The sequence below is a fragment of the Spermophilus citellus genome (genome assembly GCF_964194105.1).
Source record: "Spermophilus citellus genome assembly, chromosome: 3".
Taxonomy (NCBI): Eukaryota; Metazoa; Chordata; class Mammalia; order Rodentia; family Sciuridae; genus Spermophilus; species Spermophilus citellus.
This window is the reverse complement of record NC_138184.1, coordinates 9,109,590-9,127,079: the sequence shown is the minus strand read 5'-3', so window position 1 is coordinate 9,127,079 and position 17,490 is coordinate 9,109,590. Positions and strand designations below refer to the sequence as shown.

The 17,490-nt window shown below is 51.5% G+C and overlaps 2 protein-coding genes across 2 annotated transcripts; one reads left to right on the top strand and one right to left on the bottom strand.

The window, feature by feature from the left end:
* Positions 1 to 271: 271 nt before the first annotated feature.
* On the top strand, positions 272 to 10,029 carry KRI1 (KRI1 homolog). Its single transcript, XM_081283871.1, has 19 exons — positions 272 to 416; positions 521 to 594; positions 1,296 to 1,401; positions 2,109 to 2,223; positions 2,569 to 2,623; positions 2,702 to 2,751; positions 2,984 to 3,080; positions 3,162 to 3,239; positions 3,542 to 3,663; positions 3,997 to 4,123; positions 4,218 to 4,313; positions 4,385 to 4,555; positions 5,820 to 5,895; positions 5,988 to 6,076; positions 6,149 to 6,275; positions 6,358 to 6,488; positions 7,775 to 7,839; positions 7,946 to 8,044; positions 9,112 to 10,029. Exons 1-19 carry the CDS (start codon positions 323 to 325, stop codon positions 9,455 to 9,457), a joined length of 2,118 nt encoding a protein of 705 aa, XP_081139997.1. The 5' UTR covers positions 272 to 322; the 3' UTR covers positions 9,458 to 10,029.
* ATG4D (autophagy related 4D cysteine peptidase) lies at positions 9,685 to 17,150 on the bottom strand. Its single transcript, XM_081283872.1, has 10 exons — positions 16,558 to 17,150; positions 16,009 to 16,092; positions 15,755 to 15,928; positions 14,963 to 15,239; positions 14,825 to 14,889; positions 13,693 to 13,823; positions 11,637 to 11,715; positions 11,490 to 11,566; positions 11,287 to 11,406; positions 9,685 to 10,239 (listed from the first exon to the last, which is right to left on the bottom strand). Exons 1-10 carry the CDS (start codon positions 16,787 to 16,789, stop codon positions 10,054 to 10,056), a joined length of 1,425 nt encoding a protein of 474 aa, XP_081139998.1. The 5' UTR covers positions 16,790 to 17,150; the 3' UTR covers positions 9,685 to 10,053.
* Positions 17,151 to 17,490: the final 340 nt, after the last annotated feature.

Below are 17,490 nucleotides of genomic sequence, written 5' to 3'. Positions count from 1 at the left end.
CCGCCTCTTTTAAAGTTCAAGGCGGAGGGGCTGGGGATGTGGCTCAAGCAGTAGCGCGCTCGCCTCGCATGCGTGCGGCCCGGGTTCGATCCTCAGCACCACATACCAACAAAGATGTTGTGTCCGCCGAGAACTAAAATAAATAAATAAATATTAAAAATTCTCTCTCTCTCTCTCTCTCTCTCTCTCTCTCTCTCTCTCTCTCTCTCCTCTCTCACTCTCTCTTTAAAAAAAAAAAAGTTCAAGGCGGGCGTGACAGAACGTGACCACGCCCCTTTAGGGGGCTATCTGCGACACATGCGCAGTGGCCTCGAGTGCCGCCATGCCGGAACCGCGTGGGTCGTCACCCTTGCGGGTGAACGCTGCCTTTGCCGCGCGGTACGGCCGCTACCGGGAGCGCGAGGAGCTGCAGCGCCGTGAGTGCGGGGCGCATGCGCGCGGGGCGCCAGCTCTGGAAGGGTCTTCGGGAAGTTGGGGGTTTGATCTGGTCTCCAAGGCTGATCCTGTCTGTGCCTCACAGTGAAGGATCGCTACGGGGACCGAGACAGCGGCGATGACTCCAGCTCCGAGTCTGACTCCAGCGAGGAGCGTGTGGTGCGCTTCCCCACCCCTGTTCCGGACTCACCCAAGCGTCCAAGCCTCCTATCGCACTCTGACCCCGATTACAGGGGGCGCCTTGTCCCCAAGTCCCTCAGTGCCCTACAGTATAGTCCAAGCTCCGCCCCCAATCCCTTGAGGACCATACTGCACCTTCTCTATCTCCAAGTGTTGCCAAGCCCCCTCTTTCTCTCTCCTTTGATGGGTGGTGAGACCCCTCAGCCTCTCTTCCCCTTCTCTCATTCCTAAGGGCCTAAGCATTTCTCAGTGTACTATTATGCACCACGTGGGGCGCCCAACTTCTTCCCATATCAGCTTTGTATTCTTCCTGGCTCCATTGTGCAACCTGGCCGCTCCCTGCTGTACCCCAAGTGTCCTCAGCCCACCTGCTCCTTTATAGATCCCTTTTCTTTCTCAGGAACTACCTCCTTTTGTCCTACCTTCCTTTGCCCATATCCTGTACTGTCTGTGGCGGGCTCCCTACCAGTCCCCAAGTTGGTCCCTCCCTCCTCTGACCGCTAGTCACACCCGGTTGCCCACCTACCTCTCCCCAGCTGGATCCTCTGCCCTTTCCTGTACCACATACCCCTCTCCCCCATACTCTCTGGTCCACCTGCCCCTGCTGCATACTGTCCCCATCACTGGTTTCCTCCAGAGCTGTTCCCTTCTGATGACTGCCTTCCCTTTTCCTGCCCTAGGAATTTGACCCCCAGCAGGAGCGTGACTTTTACAGGACCCTTTCTTTGTTGAAGAAGAAGGATCCCCGAATTTATCAGAAAGATGTCACCTTCTATCAGAGAACAGGTGTGTGTGGGGGGGGTGCAGTTTCCTCTGTGTCCTACTGGTTCTTGTAACTACTGAAAGAATATTTTACATCAAAAGAGCTTAGGAGAGTATCTTGGATTATTACCTGTGGGGTGGTAATAACCACTATAAATGCTCTTAATCTACAATGGGGTTAGATCCCTTTAAACCCACATGTCACTCCTGGCACAGTATCTTATACCTGTAATTCCAGTGACTCTGGAGGCTGTGGCAAAAATATCACAAGTTCGAGGCCAGTCTGGGCAATTTAATGAGAACCTGTCTCAAAAGGGCTAGAAATATAACTCAGGGGTGAAACACCCTTGGCTTTTATCCCTAGGACTGGAGGGAAAAAAAATAATTAGGGGCTGGGGGTGTAGTTTAGTGGTAAGGCACCCCTGAGTTTAGTTCTCAGTATTGGAAAAAATATATATGTATGATAAAAAATAATTTAATAAGCCATCATAAAGTTAAAAAAAAATCATAAGTTGAACCATCCTATGTCAGGGACTGGTGGCATGTCAAAGTGTGAGTTGCTAACTGAATGATCCCAGCCCCACCCAGTAGTGCAAGTGTGATGCTTGTTTTATAGCAGAGAAGTGGTGGATTGGAAACCTCTCTCTGCCCCGGCCCTGCCCTGTGGGATTCGCTGCTAGGAGAACAGGGTCATGGGTAATGGTGATGGCAAGTATCTGGCTGCCCCACAGCATCATCCTCATCCTTGGAGAGTGAGGAGGAACCAGCAGCCTCAGAGAAGCAGAAGAAGGTGCAGCCCATGTATTTGAAAGACTATGAGAGGAAGGTCATCTTGGAGAAGGAAGGGTAAGAAGGGTCCCTAACCCTCAGATCCTGGGATTTTGGGAGTCTTACAGGTAGAAGTGGGAAAAGCCCCAAACTCCAGAGACTAGAGGGAGCCTCTGAGATCCTTCAGAAAATAACTTCCTGGTGAAAATAACTTCCCCCCTTGTGGGGATAGGCAGGCCATGGAGCATGTACAGATAGGGTTACACTCTGACAAACCTGTTGTAAATTTAAAATATTAAAAAATAAATTTAAAACTTGTTTGCATTTAATACTGAGAAGTCTATTTGTAAAATCAAACCATCATAAGTTGAGGTGTCAAGAGTCAGGGACTTTATTCTAAAGCCCCCATCTTTGCCTGCACAGCAAGTATGTTGATGAGGAGAACTCAGATGGGGAGACCTGCAATCAGACAGCCAAGGTATGTAGATTGGAGGAAGCTGGGACAGGCTGAGGGGCCAGCACTGGCCTAAGGCCCATATCAGTCTCTCCTCTGCAGCAAATCTCGTCGCAGAGTTATGTGGAAGAACAGAAGCAGCTCAAGGAAAGGTGAGCCGTGGCCAGATGTGTAGGAGTTGAGGCTGGGGATTGGGGAGGCCTGGGATCAAAGCAAGCCCTGACATTTGCTATCTGTGTTCCTCATCTGTTACATGGGTTAATGTCACAGCACTGCTCTGAGCTTTTGGAGAACAAGCTGTGGGTTTGGTAAGCAGGGTTAATCTTGGGGCCTTGTGTAGGGGCCAATCTGCCTGTCCTGAGTTTTGTTTGCTGCTGTCTGCAGCTTCCGGGTGTTCGTGGAGGACAGTGAGGATGAGGACAGTGCTGGGGAAGGTGGCTCTGGGTTGCTGCAGAAACATGCAAAAACCAGGGAAGAGAAGGTAGGTGCTGGGACCCAGTTGGACTGCTGAGGGGGCAGGCAGCTGGGGCTCCCACAGTCCTTCAGCACTGGCCTTTCTCAGGCCCAGGAAGAGGCTGACTACGTTGAGTGGCTGAAGGGACAGAAGGAGATTCCGAATCCTGAGTCCCTGAAGGAACTGGTGAGATCTCACACATTGTCCCTGATGGCCCAAACTGCTTGTTTCACCTGCATCCAACCTTCCTCCAGAAAATAGTAGTAGGTTCCATCTCAGCACCAAAAAACCAAAAAGCAAAACAAGGTCATATACTCTTGAGATGAGGTGTACCCATCTGTAGGCCTCAGTTTCTATGACTAGAAAATGGGGTAAACCCACCCACTCTAGGCTGGCTATGATGTTTCATTTTCCTAAATCTATTTGGCGCCCATGCCCACTCCCCTTCCCTGTCCCTGGGTTCTGTCACCCCTGCCACTCCCTTCCAGACACACCTCAAAGAATATTGGAATGACCCAGAGCTGGATGAAGGGGAGCAATTCCTGCGGGATTATATTCTCAACAAACGCTATGAGGAAGAGGAAGAGGAGGAGGAAGAGGAGGGGGAAGGGTGAGCCTCATGCCTCCCAGGGCTGCACCCCTATCTCCTGAAGTGTTGGCCAGGAGTGAAAGGCACCTTGTGCTTGTTTTTTTCACACAAAGGGAGAGAAAGAGCCACAAAGTGTGGGCTCTGGAATCCTGTGGCACTGGTTTTAATCTTGGTCCTGTGCTAGAGCCCCATGCCTAGGTTCCCTATAGATAAAACAAGTAATAGAATCACTCACCTTGTAGGCTCTTGGGGGGGGGGGGGGTTAAATGAGTAGATTCTTCTGATACCCGCCCATGCATGTGGCCTGACCTATCTCAGCTGACTCCCCCATCCTTGCCCTGTCCTGCCCTTCAGGGTCCTCAGCCCCCGAGTCCAACTGGCTGTAGAGGATTCCTCAGATGAGGGGGAGCTGTTCCTGAAGAAGCAGGAAGACTTTGAGCACAAATACAACTTCCGCTTTGAGGAGCCAGACTCGGCCTCGGTGTGTGGCCAGGGCCGGGGTCAGGGAGGCCCCAGACCTCGGTTCCAGGCTGGAGAGCCGCAGGTCATCTCTCTGGCTCTTCTGCTACCCTCAGGTCAAGACCTACCCGCGTACCATCGCATCCTCTGTGCGCCGCAAGGATGAGCGCAGGAAGGAGAAGCGGGAAGAAACCAGGGAGCGAAAGAGGAGGGTGAGTGGGGGAGGCCAGCCGGGGGTGGCCCAGCCCACTAGGAAAGCCCATGGCCTGCCCCCTGCCCATAGGAGAAGGCCAGGAAGCAGGAGGAGCTAAAGCAACTGAAGAACCTGAAGAGGAAGGAGATTCTGGCGAAGCTGGAGAAGCTGCGCCAGGTGACTGGCAACGAGACACTGGGCCTTGAGGAGCAGGACCTTGAGGATGATTTTGACCCCACCCGACACGACCAGCTTATGCAGGTGCGGTTCAGTCATGGCATCAAGTCCTCACAAACTTGACCAAAATCAGGTTGTTTCCTAGCGTGTGGCCTCAGAAAAGTGACTTGCTCTTTCTGAGCCTCTTTCCCTGATTGGAAGGTGGGTCTAACAGTAGCATCTACCCCAGGGCCATTGTAAGGATAGATTGGAAAGAATTCACATTATAGCTTAATTGGGGGCTGGGGTAGTAGCTCAGTGGTGGAGTGCTTGCCTAGCACAGGTGAGACACTGGGTCCAGTCCTCAGCACCACATAAAATACAGCCTGAATTAATTCTTTTTTTTTTTTGAGTACCAGGGATTGAACTTGGGCACTTCACTACTGAGCCACATTTTGTATTTCTAGCCCTATTTTGTATTTTATTTAGAGACAGGGTCTTAGAGTTTACAGAGAAAAATCCTAAGTTGAACCATTGTCAGGGACCATCCGGATCTCCTTTCAACTCATTTTTTGAGCAGTTAGTGTTTATTGCTGATTATGAGGGAACACGGCTCAGGGGAGGGCTTCATGGGAGAAGTCACGAGCATTGCAGGGGCCCCAGTGAGGCCCTGCCTGAGCCTGGGGAGCTGGGAAGAAGGCCTGAAAACTGGGAGCTTCTCATCCCTGAGCTTTGTTTTCTGAGATGGAAGTAGTTACTCTCAGGGTGGTTGTAAGAAAAGAGAAGGATGCTCTCCAGGTTTGGACATGTAGTAGGTGCTTAATAAATGATGCAGCTTACAATATTTACTTTCACTAGACCTCCATTGGATGCTGGGGTTCCAGCAGGGGCCTTATTTCACCTTCTTCCTATGGTGGTGAAAATTAGTCTAACATTTATTATGCTCCTACTGTATGCCAGGAATATATCTATGTGGGTATAACCCACTGGAATCAGGGTAGTGATGGGGACATGCAGGAAATGGTGGGATCTTAGAGGAGTCCCCTGACCAGACAACTAAAATAAGTCCTCATGCCCGAGTAGCAGTTAGCCAGACCAAGACAGGCAGAGGGTGCCACAGAGCTAAGACTTGCAAGCTAGAAAGAACTGGGTCTGTGGAACATACTGGTAGCTAGAATGACAGGGTAACCAGCAGGGGTCAGTGAAGGGTCCTGAACCCCTAGGGTCCCTTGCTTTAGGGGGTAGGTCTTGGGAGGGCACTGGGAGCCACATAGGGTGCAGGAGTAAAGGTGCCAAGGGCATTGTTGGCATCATCGTGGCTTCCTGTGAAGCAAGAAGGCCCTGCTGACCCCCAGCTCTGACCCTACAGAAATGCTTTGGAGATGACTTCTATGGCACTGCAGAGGAGGAGAAGCCACAGTTTGAGGAAGAGGAGGGGCTGGAAGGTGACGTCACCTGCACAGGAGGCTGGGGTAGAAGTGGGGCCTACAGTCCAGGTCCCACCCTGACCCCACCTTTCTGTCCTCTCGGGAATCAGAGGACTGGAACTGGGACACATGGGATGGACAGGAGGAGGATGGAGCTTGGAGCCAGCAGGAGCCACACTGCGAGGATCCCGACTTCAATGTAGGTGTCACCAGTGGGGGACGTCTCAGGGACCTAGAGGGCTGCTGGAATCTTAACTTGTGTGTCTGGCAGATGGATGCCGACTACGACCCCAGCCAGCATCGGAAGAAGAAGCGAGAGATCCCCTCCACAGGCAAGAAGAAGCGCAAATCACCCTTTGCCACAGCTGTGGGGCAGGAAAAACCTGTGTTCAACCCTGGTGAGGCCCGATGGGCTCTGGGTGATGGTGGGACTCCACAGGGCCTGGAACACCCCAGCAACTTGGCTTTGTCTCCCCCCAGAGGACAAGACCTTTGAGGAGTATCTAGATGAATATTACCGGCTGGATTATGAGGACATCATTGACGACCTCCCTTGTCGCTTCAAGTACCGCACTGTGGTGCCCTGTGACTTTGGGCTCAGTACTGAGGAGGTCAGGGCCTTGGGTGGGCATGGGACAGCAAGGGCATCCAGGACGCAAGAGGGACCAGAGAGCTGGCCGAGGCCCAAAGATGCCACAATACTGTGGCCCGTTTCTTCATCTCAAATATAATAACAATAGTGCTAATGTTGGCAATAATAACCTTACCTGTCTGAAAGGGTCTCCATGAGGCCAAGGGCCAGAGGGCTTGGCACAGTGTCCAAGGCACAATCCATTATGCCCTTTTGGCCAGGAGTTGGGGGTAGATGGTGAGGATGGAACCCAGGGCCTCACACATGCTAAGCATATGCTTTTTTTTTTTTAATACTTTATTTTTTAGTTATAGTTGAACATATTATATTTATTTTCATCCTTATGTGGTGCTGAGGATCGAACCCAGGGCCTCACTTGGCAAGCACTTTACCGCTGAGCCACAATTCCGACCCCCTAAGCACATACTTTACCACTAAAGTTATAGCCCCAGTCCTTTTAGATGACTTTTAATTCTGTTAGTGTGTATCAGCAGTAGGTTGGACATCAAGACTTGCTGGGATCTTGAATGAGCCCCTCCCACTCAAAACAACAAAAAGACTTGGTCTGTACAACCAAATGGCCCAGGTTCAAGTCCTGACTAGGTAGCTGAGCAGTTGTGTGAACTTGGATAAATGATTTGACCACCCACACCTCAGTTTTCCCATCTTTAAATGGAAATAAATAGCCCCCACCTTAGGCTGTGAAGCAGAAATGAAATCCAACATATGTGGCTCTTTGAATAGCACCTGTCAGGTTGTGAATACCCACAAGCCCTAGTTTGACTATTGATTTATGGTCAGTCAAAATGGCCAGTGTTGACTGAGCTTATTCCATGCAGAAACACTCCCTTAATCTACCCAGTGACTTTCCAGGGGGTTCTGAAGGGATGCCTTCCTCATAAATGGGGAGGCCATCTTGGGAACCTGGGCTTTACCTTGGTTGGTAAAGGTAGTTGGCGTGGGACCCCTGCCCTGCCTTTATTTGAGACTTCGGGGACAGCATTCTATGTCCCGTGAGGGCTCAGGGCTCTTGGGTTCAAGGTGGAGTCTGAAACTAGCCAACTTCCTGGCCTCATGACCTGAAGCAAGAATCCCCTCTCTCAGCCAGTTTCTGCATTTGAGACCATCCACCAGAACCTCAAGTATCTACTACAGAAGTCAGCGCTCTCCCACCATCATGACATACCAGCTAGGTAGTCCTCACATGACCCTGCGTCCACCAATGAGGTGACTAAGGCTCAGGGTCTCCCTCTCCCTTCCACACAGATCCTTGCTGCTGATGACAAGGAGCTGAATCGGTGGTGTTCCCTGAAGAAGACCTGCATGTACAGGTGACGGGGCAGGGTGGGGCCAGTGCCTGGTAACAGGCTGTTGGGCTGCAAGTATGAACACCTCCCAGAGCACAAGGTGACAGGCATATCTGCCCGGTACCTGCAGGTCAGAGCAGGAGGAGCTGCAGGACAAGCGGGCGTACAGCCAGAAGGCCCAAAACTCATGGAAAAAGAGGCAGATCTTCAAGTCGCTCTGCCCAGAGGAGTAAGTACGGCTGGGTTGGTAACCTGGGACTTGGGTTTGTGTCACTTTGTCAGCCACTGATTGCATGATCATGGCAATGGACTTCCCTATCTGAGACCTGTGTTCCAGTCTTACCTGCACCACTGCTGGGTGATCTTGAGCAAGTCACTACCCATCTCATCTATAAAATGGACATCGGTTGGGCTGGGGATATAGCTCAGTTGGTAGAGTGTTTGCCTTGTATGCACAAAGCTATGAGTTCAATCCCCACCACCACCACCACCACACACACACAAATGGACATCAGTTTATGGTTCTTATTTCATCTGGTTGTTGAAGATTGAGTTAATCTATAAGTGTTTAAAATAAAATACAGAGGGCTAGGGATGTAGCTCAAGGGGTTTAATTCTTAGCATCAAAAATATAGAAAATGCTGGGGCTGGGGTTATGGCTTAGTGGTAGAGTGCTTGCCTCACATGTGAGGCGCTGGTTCGATTTTCAGTACTGCGTATAAATAAATGAGTAAAATAAGGGTCCATCAACAACTTTATGATGCTCATTATTTCCCAGTATATAAATAGGGGTAGGGGTAGTAGAAGCTCATAGTTCATTTAAAAAAATTATTTTTCAACACGGGGAATTGAGCTCAGGGTTTCACACAGGCAAGCACTGTACCACTGAGCCACATCCCCAGCCCTTTTTATTTAGAGAGCATATTGCTGAATTGTCCAGGCTATCCTTGAACTTGAGATGCTCCTGTCTTAGCCTTCCTAGTATATGGAGTTATAGGTATGTGCCATCACACTCAGCTACAGAGTTGATTTAAAACTCAGTTGATTTATATGAATAGCTTAAAGTAGGCCCAGGCACAAATACCAAAATTATCAGCATCATAATCCATCCTTAGTGTTCAGTAAGAAAAACTTGACTTTTACATCAGGCCCAGGTTTGAACCCCAGGCAGGGCCTGAATCTCTGTAGATGCTTCTTCTTATCTATAAAATGGGGCTGTAGCTGGGGGAGGGGGGTGGTGGTGCTTAGGAGCAGGTCATGACTGGCCTGGCCTGATCCCTGACTTTTTGCCTATAGGACACAGATGCAGACGCCCACAGAATCCACAAGGAAGCCACAGAGAGACAAAGCTAGCCCACAGGGGCAGCTGCCAGTGCCTGATGGGGCCTGTAGGAATCAGCCCCAGGCAGAGAGCCCCCCAGCACAGGAAGAAGAGGTGTCTGTTTCACCCACTGAAAAGCCAGCCCCCCAAAGACGGAAGAGGAACAAGAAGGCACGGCTATTGGGCCCCACTGTGACACTTGGTGGCCATGAGTTCAGCCGTCAGAGACTTCAGGCCTTTGGCCTCAACCCCAAAAGGCTGCACTTCCGCCAGCTGAGCAAGCAACTAAGGAAACAGCGTGGGCCCAAAAGCTGCCCCTAAAGATCATGGAGCAGGCAGGGGCTGGTGGGCTCCTTCCCTGGGCCAGGTCTTCCCTCCTGCCAACCTGTGCTATGCACCTGCTCTGGGGAACCTCATGTCTACCTGCAGGCAAGTGCATCATCCTCTCTTAGAGGTTGGCTTAACTAACTTCCTCAAGTGGCTTAGAAACCTCACCTTGAACAACCTTGGACCCCACATCCCCTTGCAATGAATGCTAAGCCCAGCCATTTCCATGTTCAAGTTCAGCAGCTTTATTATCCCCCAGCAACCAAAGTTCCCTTAGAAGGGGGCTTTGGGAACATGAGGGGCACAGCTGGTCCAGTGCAAACTACAGTACTTGAGTCAGGCCCTGAGTGAGTGTCCGGGAGTCCTCCCTCACTCCCTATCTGTGAGGAGGACCCAGTTGGCAGGAGGCAGGCTGCCTGGGGCTCATCCACTGCTAGAACAGCCCCAGCCCTGCAGAGTCCTAGACAGGTCTCAGCCGGGTTTGTGGAGGGGGTGAGAATGGGGATCCTATCACCAGAGTTCTAGATCACATATCCAAGATGACATAAATAAAAAAATAAATAGTATTGCATCTTTTCCCCCCCATCCCATTATAAAAACACAAAGTCCTCGGAGCTTGGCCTTTTGGCCTTGAGGAGGCGCCCTGTGCGAGGGGGGCGCAGAGTGGCTGGCTGGGAAAGCTGGGAGCAGAGGTCATCCAGGCTGTGGTCCTGAGCGTGGCCCTCGGCCAGGGTGAACATGGGGTACCGTTCTGTGGCTGAAGAGGAGCTGAGAACCTGTTGGAAGGCAAGAGGCTCAGCCTCTTATCAGTAACCAATCCCAGAGCCCAGTAGCCACCTGTCAGTCAAGGGCAAAGGTACAACCACTCATAAACAATGAAAATGGCCCTGGGATATCTATAGGATCTACTATAAAAACTGAGCACCCCTTCAGATGAACATGTATTGCGGGTACCTGGAAGGACTAGTAGCCATATTATACCACAATAAGGGTACTACAGAGACCAAAAAACAGGTGAAGTTGATACAGCTGCCCCCAAGGCAGTAATGCCCCAAGCCTTTTAATTCACACCCCATTTTACTCTCCTCAAATAAAAGCTGAGATTTTTCCATATTGCGGACACCATAATCCTTGCCAAATTTTTCCTCCCAGTAGTTCTAGGGATAGAAGTCCAGCCCTTGCACATGCTAGGCAAGCACTCTGCCACTGAACTACATCCCTAGCCCTTTTTTCTTTTTCAGTACCAGGGATTGACCCAGAGGGGCTTAACCACTGAGCCACATCCCCAGCACTTTTCTATATTTTATTATTGCCTCAGGGCCTGGCTAAATTGCTGAGGCTGGGTTTGAATTTGTGATCCTCCTGCGTAAGTCTCCCAAGACACTGGGATTACAGGTGTGTGTTACTGTGTGGAGCTCCTCAGCCCTTTGAGACAGGGTCTTGCTGATCTGCCCATGTTGCTCTAACTTCTTATCCTCCTGCCTCTGCCCACTGAAAAGCTGGGGTTATAGTCATGTGCCACTGCCAACCACAGGCACTTTACCACAGAGCTACATCCTCAGCTATTTTTCTTTTGAGACTGGGTTCAGAAGTTGCTTAGGGTCTGCTAAAGCTGGCCCCAAATTTGTGATCCTCCTGCCTCAATCTCCCCAAATCACTGGGATTACAGGCATGCATCACCACATCTGGCCTAAAGGGAGACATTCTTCTTTACATTTTCTAGACTATTAACACCCAGCCTGCACCGCCAGGTCTACTGGACTCAGGTCTCTGTTCCTCTTTTAACCCCAGTTCTGCCCTTGCCTCCCACCTTTCTTGCTCACCCTGGTCAGCTCCGAGCAGAGCTTCTCAAACTCCTTCCTGTCTCCAGCATAGAACCCCACGGTACAGCTAGGGTCCATCTTGGCGAAGGCCATCTTGCGGGGTGAGGTACAATGGAAAGACTGGGGCAGAAAGATGAGGGAGGTTCAGAGGAGCCCAGCCGCCTCTCCATAAGCCCAACCCCACCCTGGGGAAACCAGCTCACCTCCAGGGGAAAATCAGCCTGGCTGACATCAACTGTTGGCTGGCAGTAGTGGGGGTCCAGGTAGAGCAGGAAGTCATCTGCAGGGGGCCAGACATGAGCAGGGGAAGGGCAAGGAGGTGGGGAAGGGCACAGTGGGGCAAGGCCTACCCTGGTAGCCGATGAAGTACAGTGAGTGTCGTGGCTTGCCCCCCATGATGCCTAAGCACAGTTCTGACCGCAGTAGCTCCTGCAGCGAAGAGAGGGGGCAGAAGCAGAGGCAGGTGGCATGAGGCAGTCACTCAAAACACTTAGCAGACACCTACAGTATGTAAACCCAGTCCTGTGCTAAGCCCTGGAGAAGTAATAATGATTGAGATGAACACACCCCTGCCTCATGGAGCTGACATTCTAGTGTGGGAAATGAACAAGGAAGATGAACTACTTATTAGAGGTAATAACATTATGGAAAAGGATAAAGGAGGAAAGGTGGCTTGAAGTTTTATTTACTTATTTTTTTTGTGCTGTTGGGGAATGAACCCAGGGCTTTGTACAAACTAGACAAGTGCTCTATCACTGAGCTACAAGTCCAGCACAAGACTTGGCAATTTTATTTATCATTTATCTATTTACAGTACTGGGATTAAATCCAGGGGCACTATACCACTGAACTACATACCGAGCCCTTTTTAAATCTGAAATAGGGTTGAAGTTGCCCAAGCAAGACTTGAACTTGTGACCCTCTTGCCTCTGCCCCCAAGTCACAGAGATTAAAAGTGTGTGCCACTGTGCAAGGCAGACTTTATGATTTTATTTTATTTCAATTTATTTTTTTTTAAGTACCAGGTATTGAACCCAGGAGTACTTAACCACTGAGTCACATCCCCGACCCTTTTAATTTATTTATTTGGGGGAGTACCAGGAATTAAACTCAGGGGCACTCAACCACTAAGCCACATTCCCAGCCCCATTTTGTATTTTATTTAGAAACAGGATTTCACTTAGTAGCTTAGCACCTCAGTTTTGCTAAGGCTGGCTTTGGACTCGCAATCGTCCTGCCTCATCCTCCTGGGCCACTGGGCTTAAAGAGGCACATGCCACCATGCCTGGCTCTCAGACTCTGCAATTTTAAACAGGGAAGTCAGCCGGACATGGTGGCACAAGCCTGTAATCCCAGCAGCTTGGGAGGCTGAGCCAGGAGGATCGTGAGTTCAAAGCCAGCCTCAGCAAAGGTGAGGTGCTAAGCAACTCAGTGAGACCTGTCTCTATATAAAATACAAAATAGGGCTGGGGATGTGGCTCAGCGGTCGAGTACACTTGAGTTCAATCCCAGTACCAACAAAACAGGGAAGTCAGAAAGGCCTCATTGAGAGGTGAGGTCTCAACAAAGACCTGGGGGATTAGAGAGGGAGGCATTGGCACGGCTAGAAAGAAAGCTGTCCCAGTACAAAGGTGCAGAGGCAGGGTGGTGTGAAAACAGTACAGAGGCCCATGTGACTGAAGCAGAGTGAGTGACAGAGGAGTCTGGGTGAGAAGTTCACGGAGGTGACAGGAACAAATGGCTCAGCGCCTTGTGGGCTACGGGAGAACTCTTGAGTGCAAATGCATCTGGGTTTTTCCAGCTCCTGGGCCTTTGTCTTGCTGTTCCTTTTCCCTGGACCACTTCTCTGGTTCTTCATTTGCTTCTGGGCTGGGCAGGGGCTTTCCCATGCTCCATAGCCATCCCGTGCACCCGCTTTGGGGAAGTTTCCTTCCCTTTAGAGTCCAGGGCACAATGCCAACTTCTTTTTTTTTTTTTTAGTTGTATATGGACACACTATCTTTACTTTTTATTTATTTTTATGTGGTGCCAGGGTCGAACACACATGCTCAGCAAGCACTCTATCGCTTAGCTACAACCCTGGCCCCAACAATGTCTTTTTTTAAATTATTTTTTTTTCCTTTTTGGTGTGCTAATAAACATATGCTCTCCCACTGAACTACATCCCCACCCTCTAATGCCAATTTAATCACAGATCATGCCCCTCCCACTGGGCACATTCAGAATTTCTGCCTGTTCTGTTCCTCCCTGGATCTCAACACCCAGGACAGCAAGTGGCACATAGGCGCTCCATGACTACTGAAAGAAAAGATGAAGGGATGAAGGAGACACAAACTGCGATCCGAACCCAAGCTAAAAAGGTTGGAGGGCTCCCAGGTGGAGATGCCAGAATCTGTGCAAACCTACCTTTACGCAGGGCACGTACACTGGGTTGAGCGTCTCACCACCCAGTCGCACAGGCACCAGGATGACCACAGACTTCCACTCAGCTGTAGGGTCTGACCTGGCCACCAGGCGTGCCACGTCCGCCTTATAAACTGGGGGGATGACAGGGCAGCAGTAGGTCACCTTCCTACCTACCCTTCAAGCCCTGGAGGATGGCCCTCAAACCCCAGGGGCCCAACCTTATCTGTACAAGCTCCTGGTGAGCAATAACATCATTGTCAGCCAAAAATTTCTAGTGCCCTCCAAAACTGCCAGACAATCCTGGGACCTCCAGGCACATGTGGATAGTCCCATTTAACAGAGAGGGCGACTAAGACACGGAGACCAAGAGCATAAAACAGAAAGCAGCAGCCTCTCCTTCTAGGTCAAATGCCCCTCTAGTGTCCCAAGTTGGACTGGCCCCCAGTGACACAGCACCGTGGTTTGCCTGTATAGAAATGGGAGCACCATGCACTTTGTCCCTGAGTGTCCCTCTTCCACAAGTCCACTCTTTACTCTTCCCCAGCCCCCATCTCCTTCCATGAGGCCTCTTTCCTGGCTCCCAGCAAGTAGACTCAACCCTTTTTGGAAACCCCATTCTCTAAAAATCAAATCTTGTCCCAAACACCTACAATTTTGCTTGAAAACTTATAGGTTATGCAGATTCCCTGACAGAAAACTACAGTGCTCCTGTCAAGACCCTTTTTAAACTGATTTGGAGGGTAGTGGGATATTATAATAATAACTACTACTAAGTGAATATTGGCTCGTGAAAAGATGCTCTAAGTGCTTGTATTATTGATTCACTGAATCCTCATGACAACTCTCTGTGGCAGAGGAGACCAGACAGACCTCCAAATGTTATAATCGTTAGAACAGCAAGAGTGAATGGGACAGGGGAGAGGGAGAACCTTATGTTTCTATCAAGGTGAAGCCCCTGAAGTTTCCTCTCCTGGTTCTAGAAAGAGGCAGAAGAAAGGGACCCTGTATACCTTCTAAGCCATGGGTCTAGAATCCTTCCCAAGTGTTCCTGTGCCCTAGAACTTTTTTCAGCCTCTGAAAAAGGTGAGTCCTAAGGGGCAGTTAAGGCAATGACTGGCTCCTAGCCCCTTACCTGTGCAGTCCTGAGAAACATACACTACCAGGCGGGTGACCTCTGAGCAGCTCTCCACAGCTTTCCTAGGGGTAGAAGGGAAGGCCTGAGTTCCTGGGGATACATAGCAGCTCCCATATTCCCTGCAGCTGTCCTCACCTGAGGATGTGTGCCACCAGCGATGGCCCATACCAGTCACCCGCCTTCTTGCCTGAGCTCTGTCCCAGCTCCACCAGCCGATGTAGACCGAAAGGGGCCTGGGGGTGGTCAGCAAACCAGGACACAATCTGCCGGTGCCGACGTTCCTGTTCCAGCTCAGGGGTGCCCTGAGCCCAGTGTGGGGACATCCAGCGGGCAGGCCCACGGTACCGGCTGGGAGAGGCCACCCCTGACAGCTCAGGGGGAAGCAAGCCTGTGCCCTCGGCCCATCTCCAGTCTGGTGGGGATGGAGTACATAGTCAAATAGTGCTAGTGTGTGTATGGAGGGACAGTTCCCATTTATTCATATTTTACACACAATTCTGATACTTCTGAGAACCATAAATTTAACTATAATTTTCACATGCCTGGAACTCCATTTTTTTTCTTTCTGTTTTTCTGGTGATGCTGGAGATGGAACCCAGGGCCTCACACATGCTAGGTAAGCATCCTACCACTGAGCCACACCCTAGTCCTTTTTTACATTTTACCTTGAGACAGGGTGTTGTTAAGTTTCCCAAAACTTTCCATCCTCCTACTCCAGCCTTCCAAGTAGTTCAGACTTCAAGCATGCACCATTTCCCTTCTGAAACTCTTATTTTCCAAACAACTCTCACACTCCCTAAAACTAATCACTCCATAAAACTAACACACTATTCTAACATGGCTTTAAACACTTTGCAAACAGTTTTAACACTGCTGACACATGGTTGGCATTATACTCCTAGTATACCCCTTCCTCTGCAGGCTCACCTCTGGGGAGGAAATGCAGTAGCAGGCCCTGGGCCAGCATCATCTGGCCACTGCGCAACATGCATCCCCAGCCACAATCGGAGGTCAGGCAGCCCCCCGCCAGGGGTGGAAAGTCCCTGCGGTAAGTGAGCCACAGGCGTGACACAAAGTCTCGCTGGAAACGTTGGATGTCACCTACAAATACAGACCTGTCAGATGCCATCAGGGACACCTCTGGAAGCCTACCCCAACCCTGGTCCCAGCCTCATGCTCACCTTCGCCCTCAAAACGGTAGCGGCGGCCACAGAGGTGAATGCTGGAGATCTTGCTAAAGCTGGTCCGGCTTTTAACCGCCCAACCTGAGGAGACATGAGGTAGCCAGAGAAATGAAGCACTTGATTGTCAGCAATAGGGGCTTCCATTCACCTATCTGTGAAATGGACATGACTCTGGTTCCTTCTTTAGGGATGCTTCTGGAATATACATGTAACACACTCCTGAGGAGGTGGGGCCCCTGGTAACAGCCGCATGCGTGTCCACCAACAACTCAGTCTGAATTATAGCAGTTCTGATTATTGTACCCATTTTACCGAAGGGGGAATGGAAACTTAGGGAAGCAAAAAAGCTTGCCCAAGGTCAAAGGAAGGAATGGGCGGGGCTTGAAACATTCCCTGTAGAACCTGCCCTGGGTCCACCTTGGGTTCGGCAGGGTGGAGACCCACAGGTGACTCACAGAATGGGAACAAATGGTGGAATAATCGGCAGGGACGGGATTTGGTTTTCCTTGAGTCCCTCCAACCCTGACCTCTAAGCCCCCTCCTCACCATATTTGACGTTGTTCCAGGCAGTCAGAAACTTGGCCTTGAACTTGTCCACTTCGTCCGGCTCAACTGGGGCAGCTCCAGGAGAGCCAAGAGTGGGACCGCTGGCTCCGGAGGGCCCCAGGCCGTTGGGGTCCGGGACTCGAGGAACCCTCGGCCTGCGGCCCGCGGGCCGGCGCGCGTCCTCCGGGCTCCCGCTCCGGTACTGCGCGGCGGCCGGCGACACCGAGTTCATGGACGCGCCAGGAGGGCAGACGAGGATCCGGGTGGGGGCTGCGGCCGCCGCGCCCCAGGACGCCCCGCGGCCAGGACACGGGCTCCGGGGAAGGGACTACTCGGCCCCTAGCCCCGGGCTCCCGGGAGCGGCGCGAGCTGCCGCCACAGATACGGCCATCGCCATTTTAGCGGCTCAGGCCCCCGGATGGAGGCGGGCGTAACCTGGCCGCTCGCCCCACCCCGCCCTGACCCCCGTGGGTCCCCCGTTCAGGCCGCCCCGCAAGGACTCGAAGACCCAGATCCTCCCCGCGCCACCCCCACGCCCGCCTTATCGCACCGCCCAGGCGTGCGCGAGCCCCTGCGGGCCCTTATCAGAAGCCCCAGAGCCGAGAAGCCCCGCCCCTAACACGCCCCCAGGACCGCCCCCCAAAGCCCCGGGGGCGGGACCTCGGCGAGAGGACGCACCTGCGGGCGCTTCTCCTACCCGCGGAACGCCCACCGCGGCTCCGGCCAGGACCGCCTCAGCCCGGGGGCGGGTCTTCCGCGTGCGACCCTCGGAACCGGCGTTCCTCTCTGTGCCTCAGTTTCCTCTAGTGCAAAATAGAATTCGAATACATGTATCCACATGAACGAATGTCGAGAGCGTGAACGCCCCCTAAGCGGGCTGTTCAACCCAAATCTGGGTGTTACCCCCCCACCTTGTGCCCCGCCCGGCAAGCC

Bases quoted from the DNA above. Each gene is read 5' to 3' on its own strand.
- KRI1 (XM_081283871.1), top strand. From the start codon at position 323: ATGCCGGAACCGCGTGGGTCGTCACCCTTGCGGGTGAACGCTGCCTTT. The intron at 595-1,295 runs GTGCGCTTCCCC...TTCCTGCCCTAG, and splicing joins ACTCCAGCGAGGAGCGTGTG to GAATTTGACCCCCAGCAGGA. The intron at 6,489-7,774 runs GTCAGGGCCTTG...CCTTCCACACAG, and splicing joins TTGGGCTCAGTACTGAGGAG to ATCCTTGCTGCTGATGACAA.
- ATG4D (XM_081283872.1), bottom strand. From the start codon at position 16,789: ATGAACTCGGTGTCGCCGGCCGCCGCGCAGTACCGGAGCGGGAGCCCG. The intron at 14,890-14,962 runs GTGAGGACAGCT...TTCTACCCCTAG, and splicing joins CTGGTGGCACACATCCTCAG to GAAAGCTGTGGAGAGCTGCT. The intron at 10,240-11,286 runs GTGAGCAAGAAA...GCCTTCCAACAG, and splicing joins TCTGCTCGGAGCTGACCAGG to GTTCTCAGCTCCTCTTCAGC.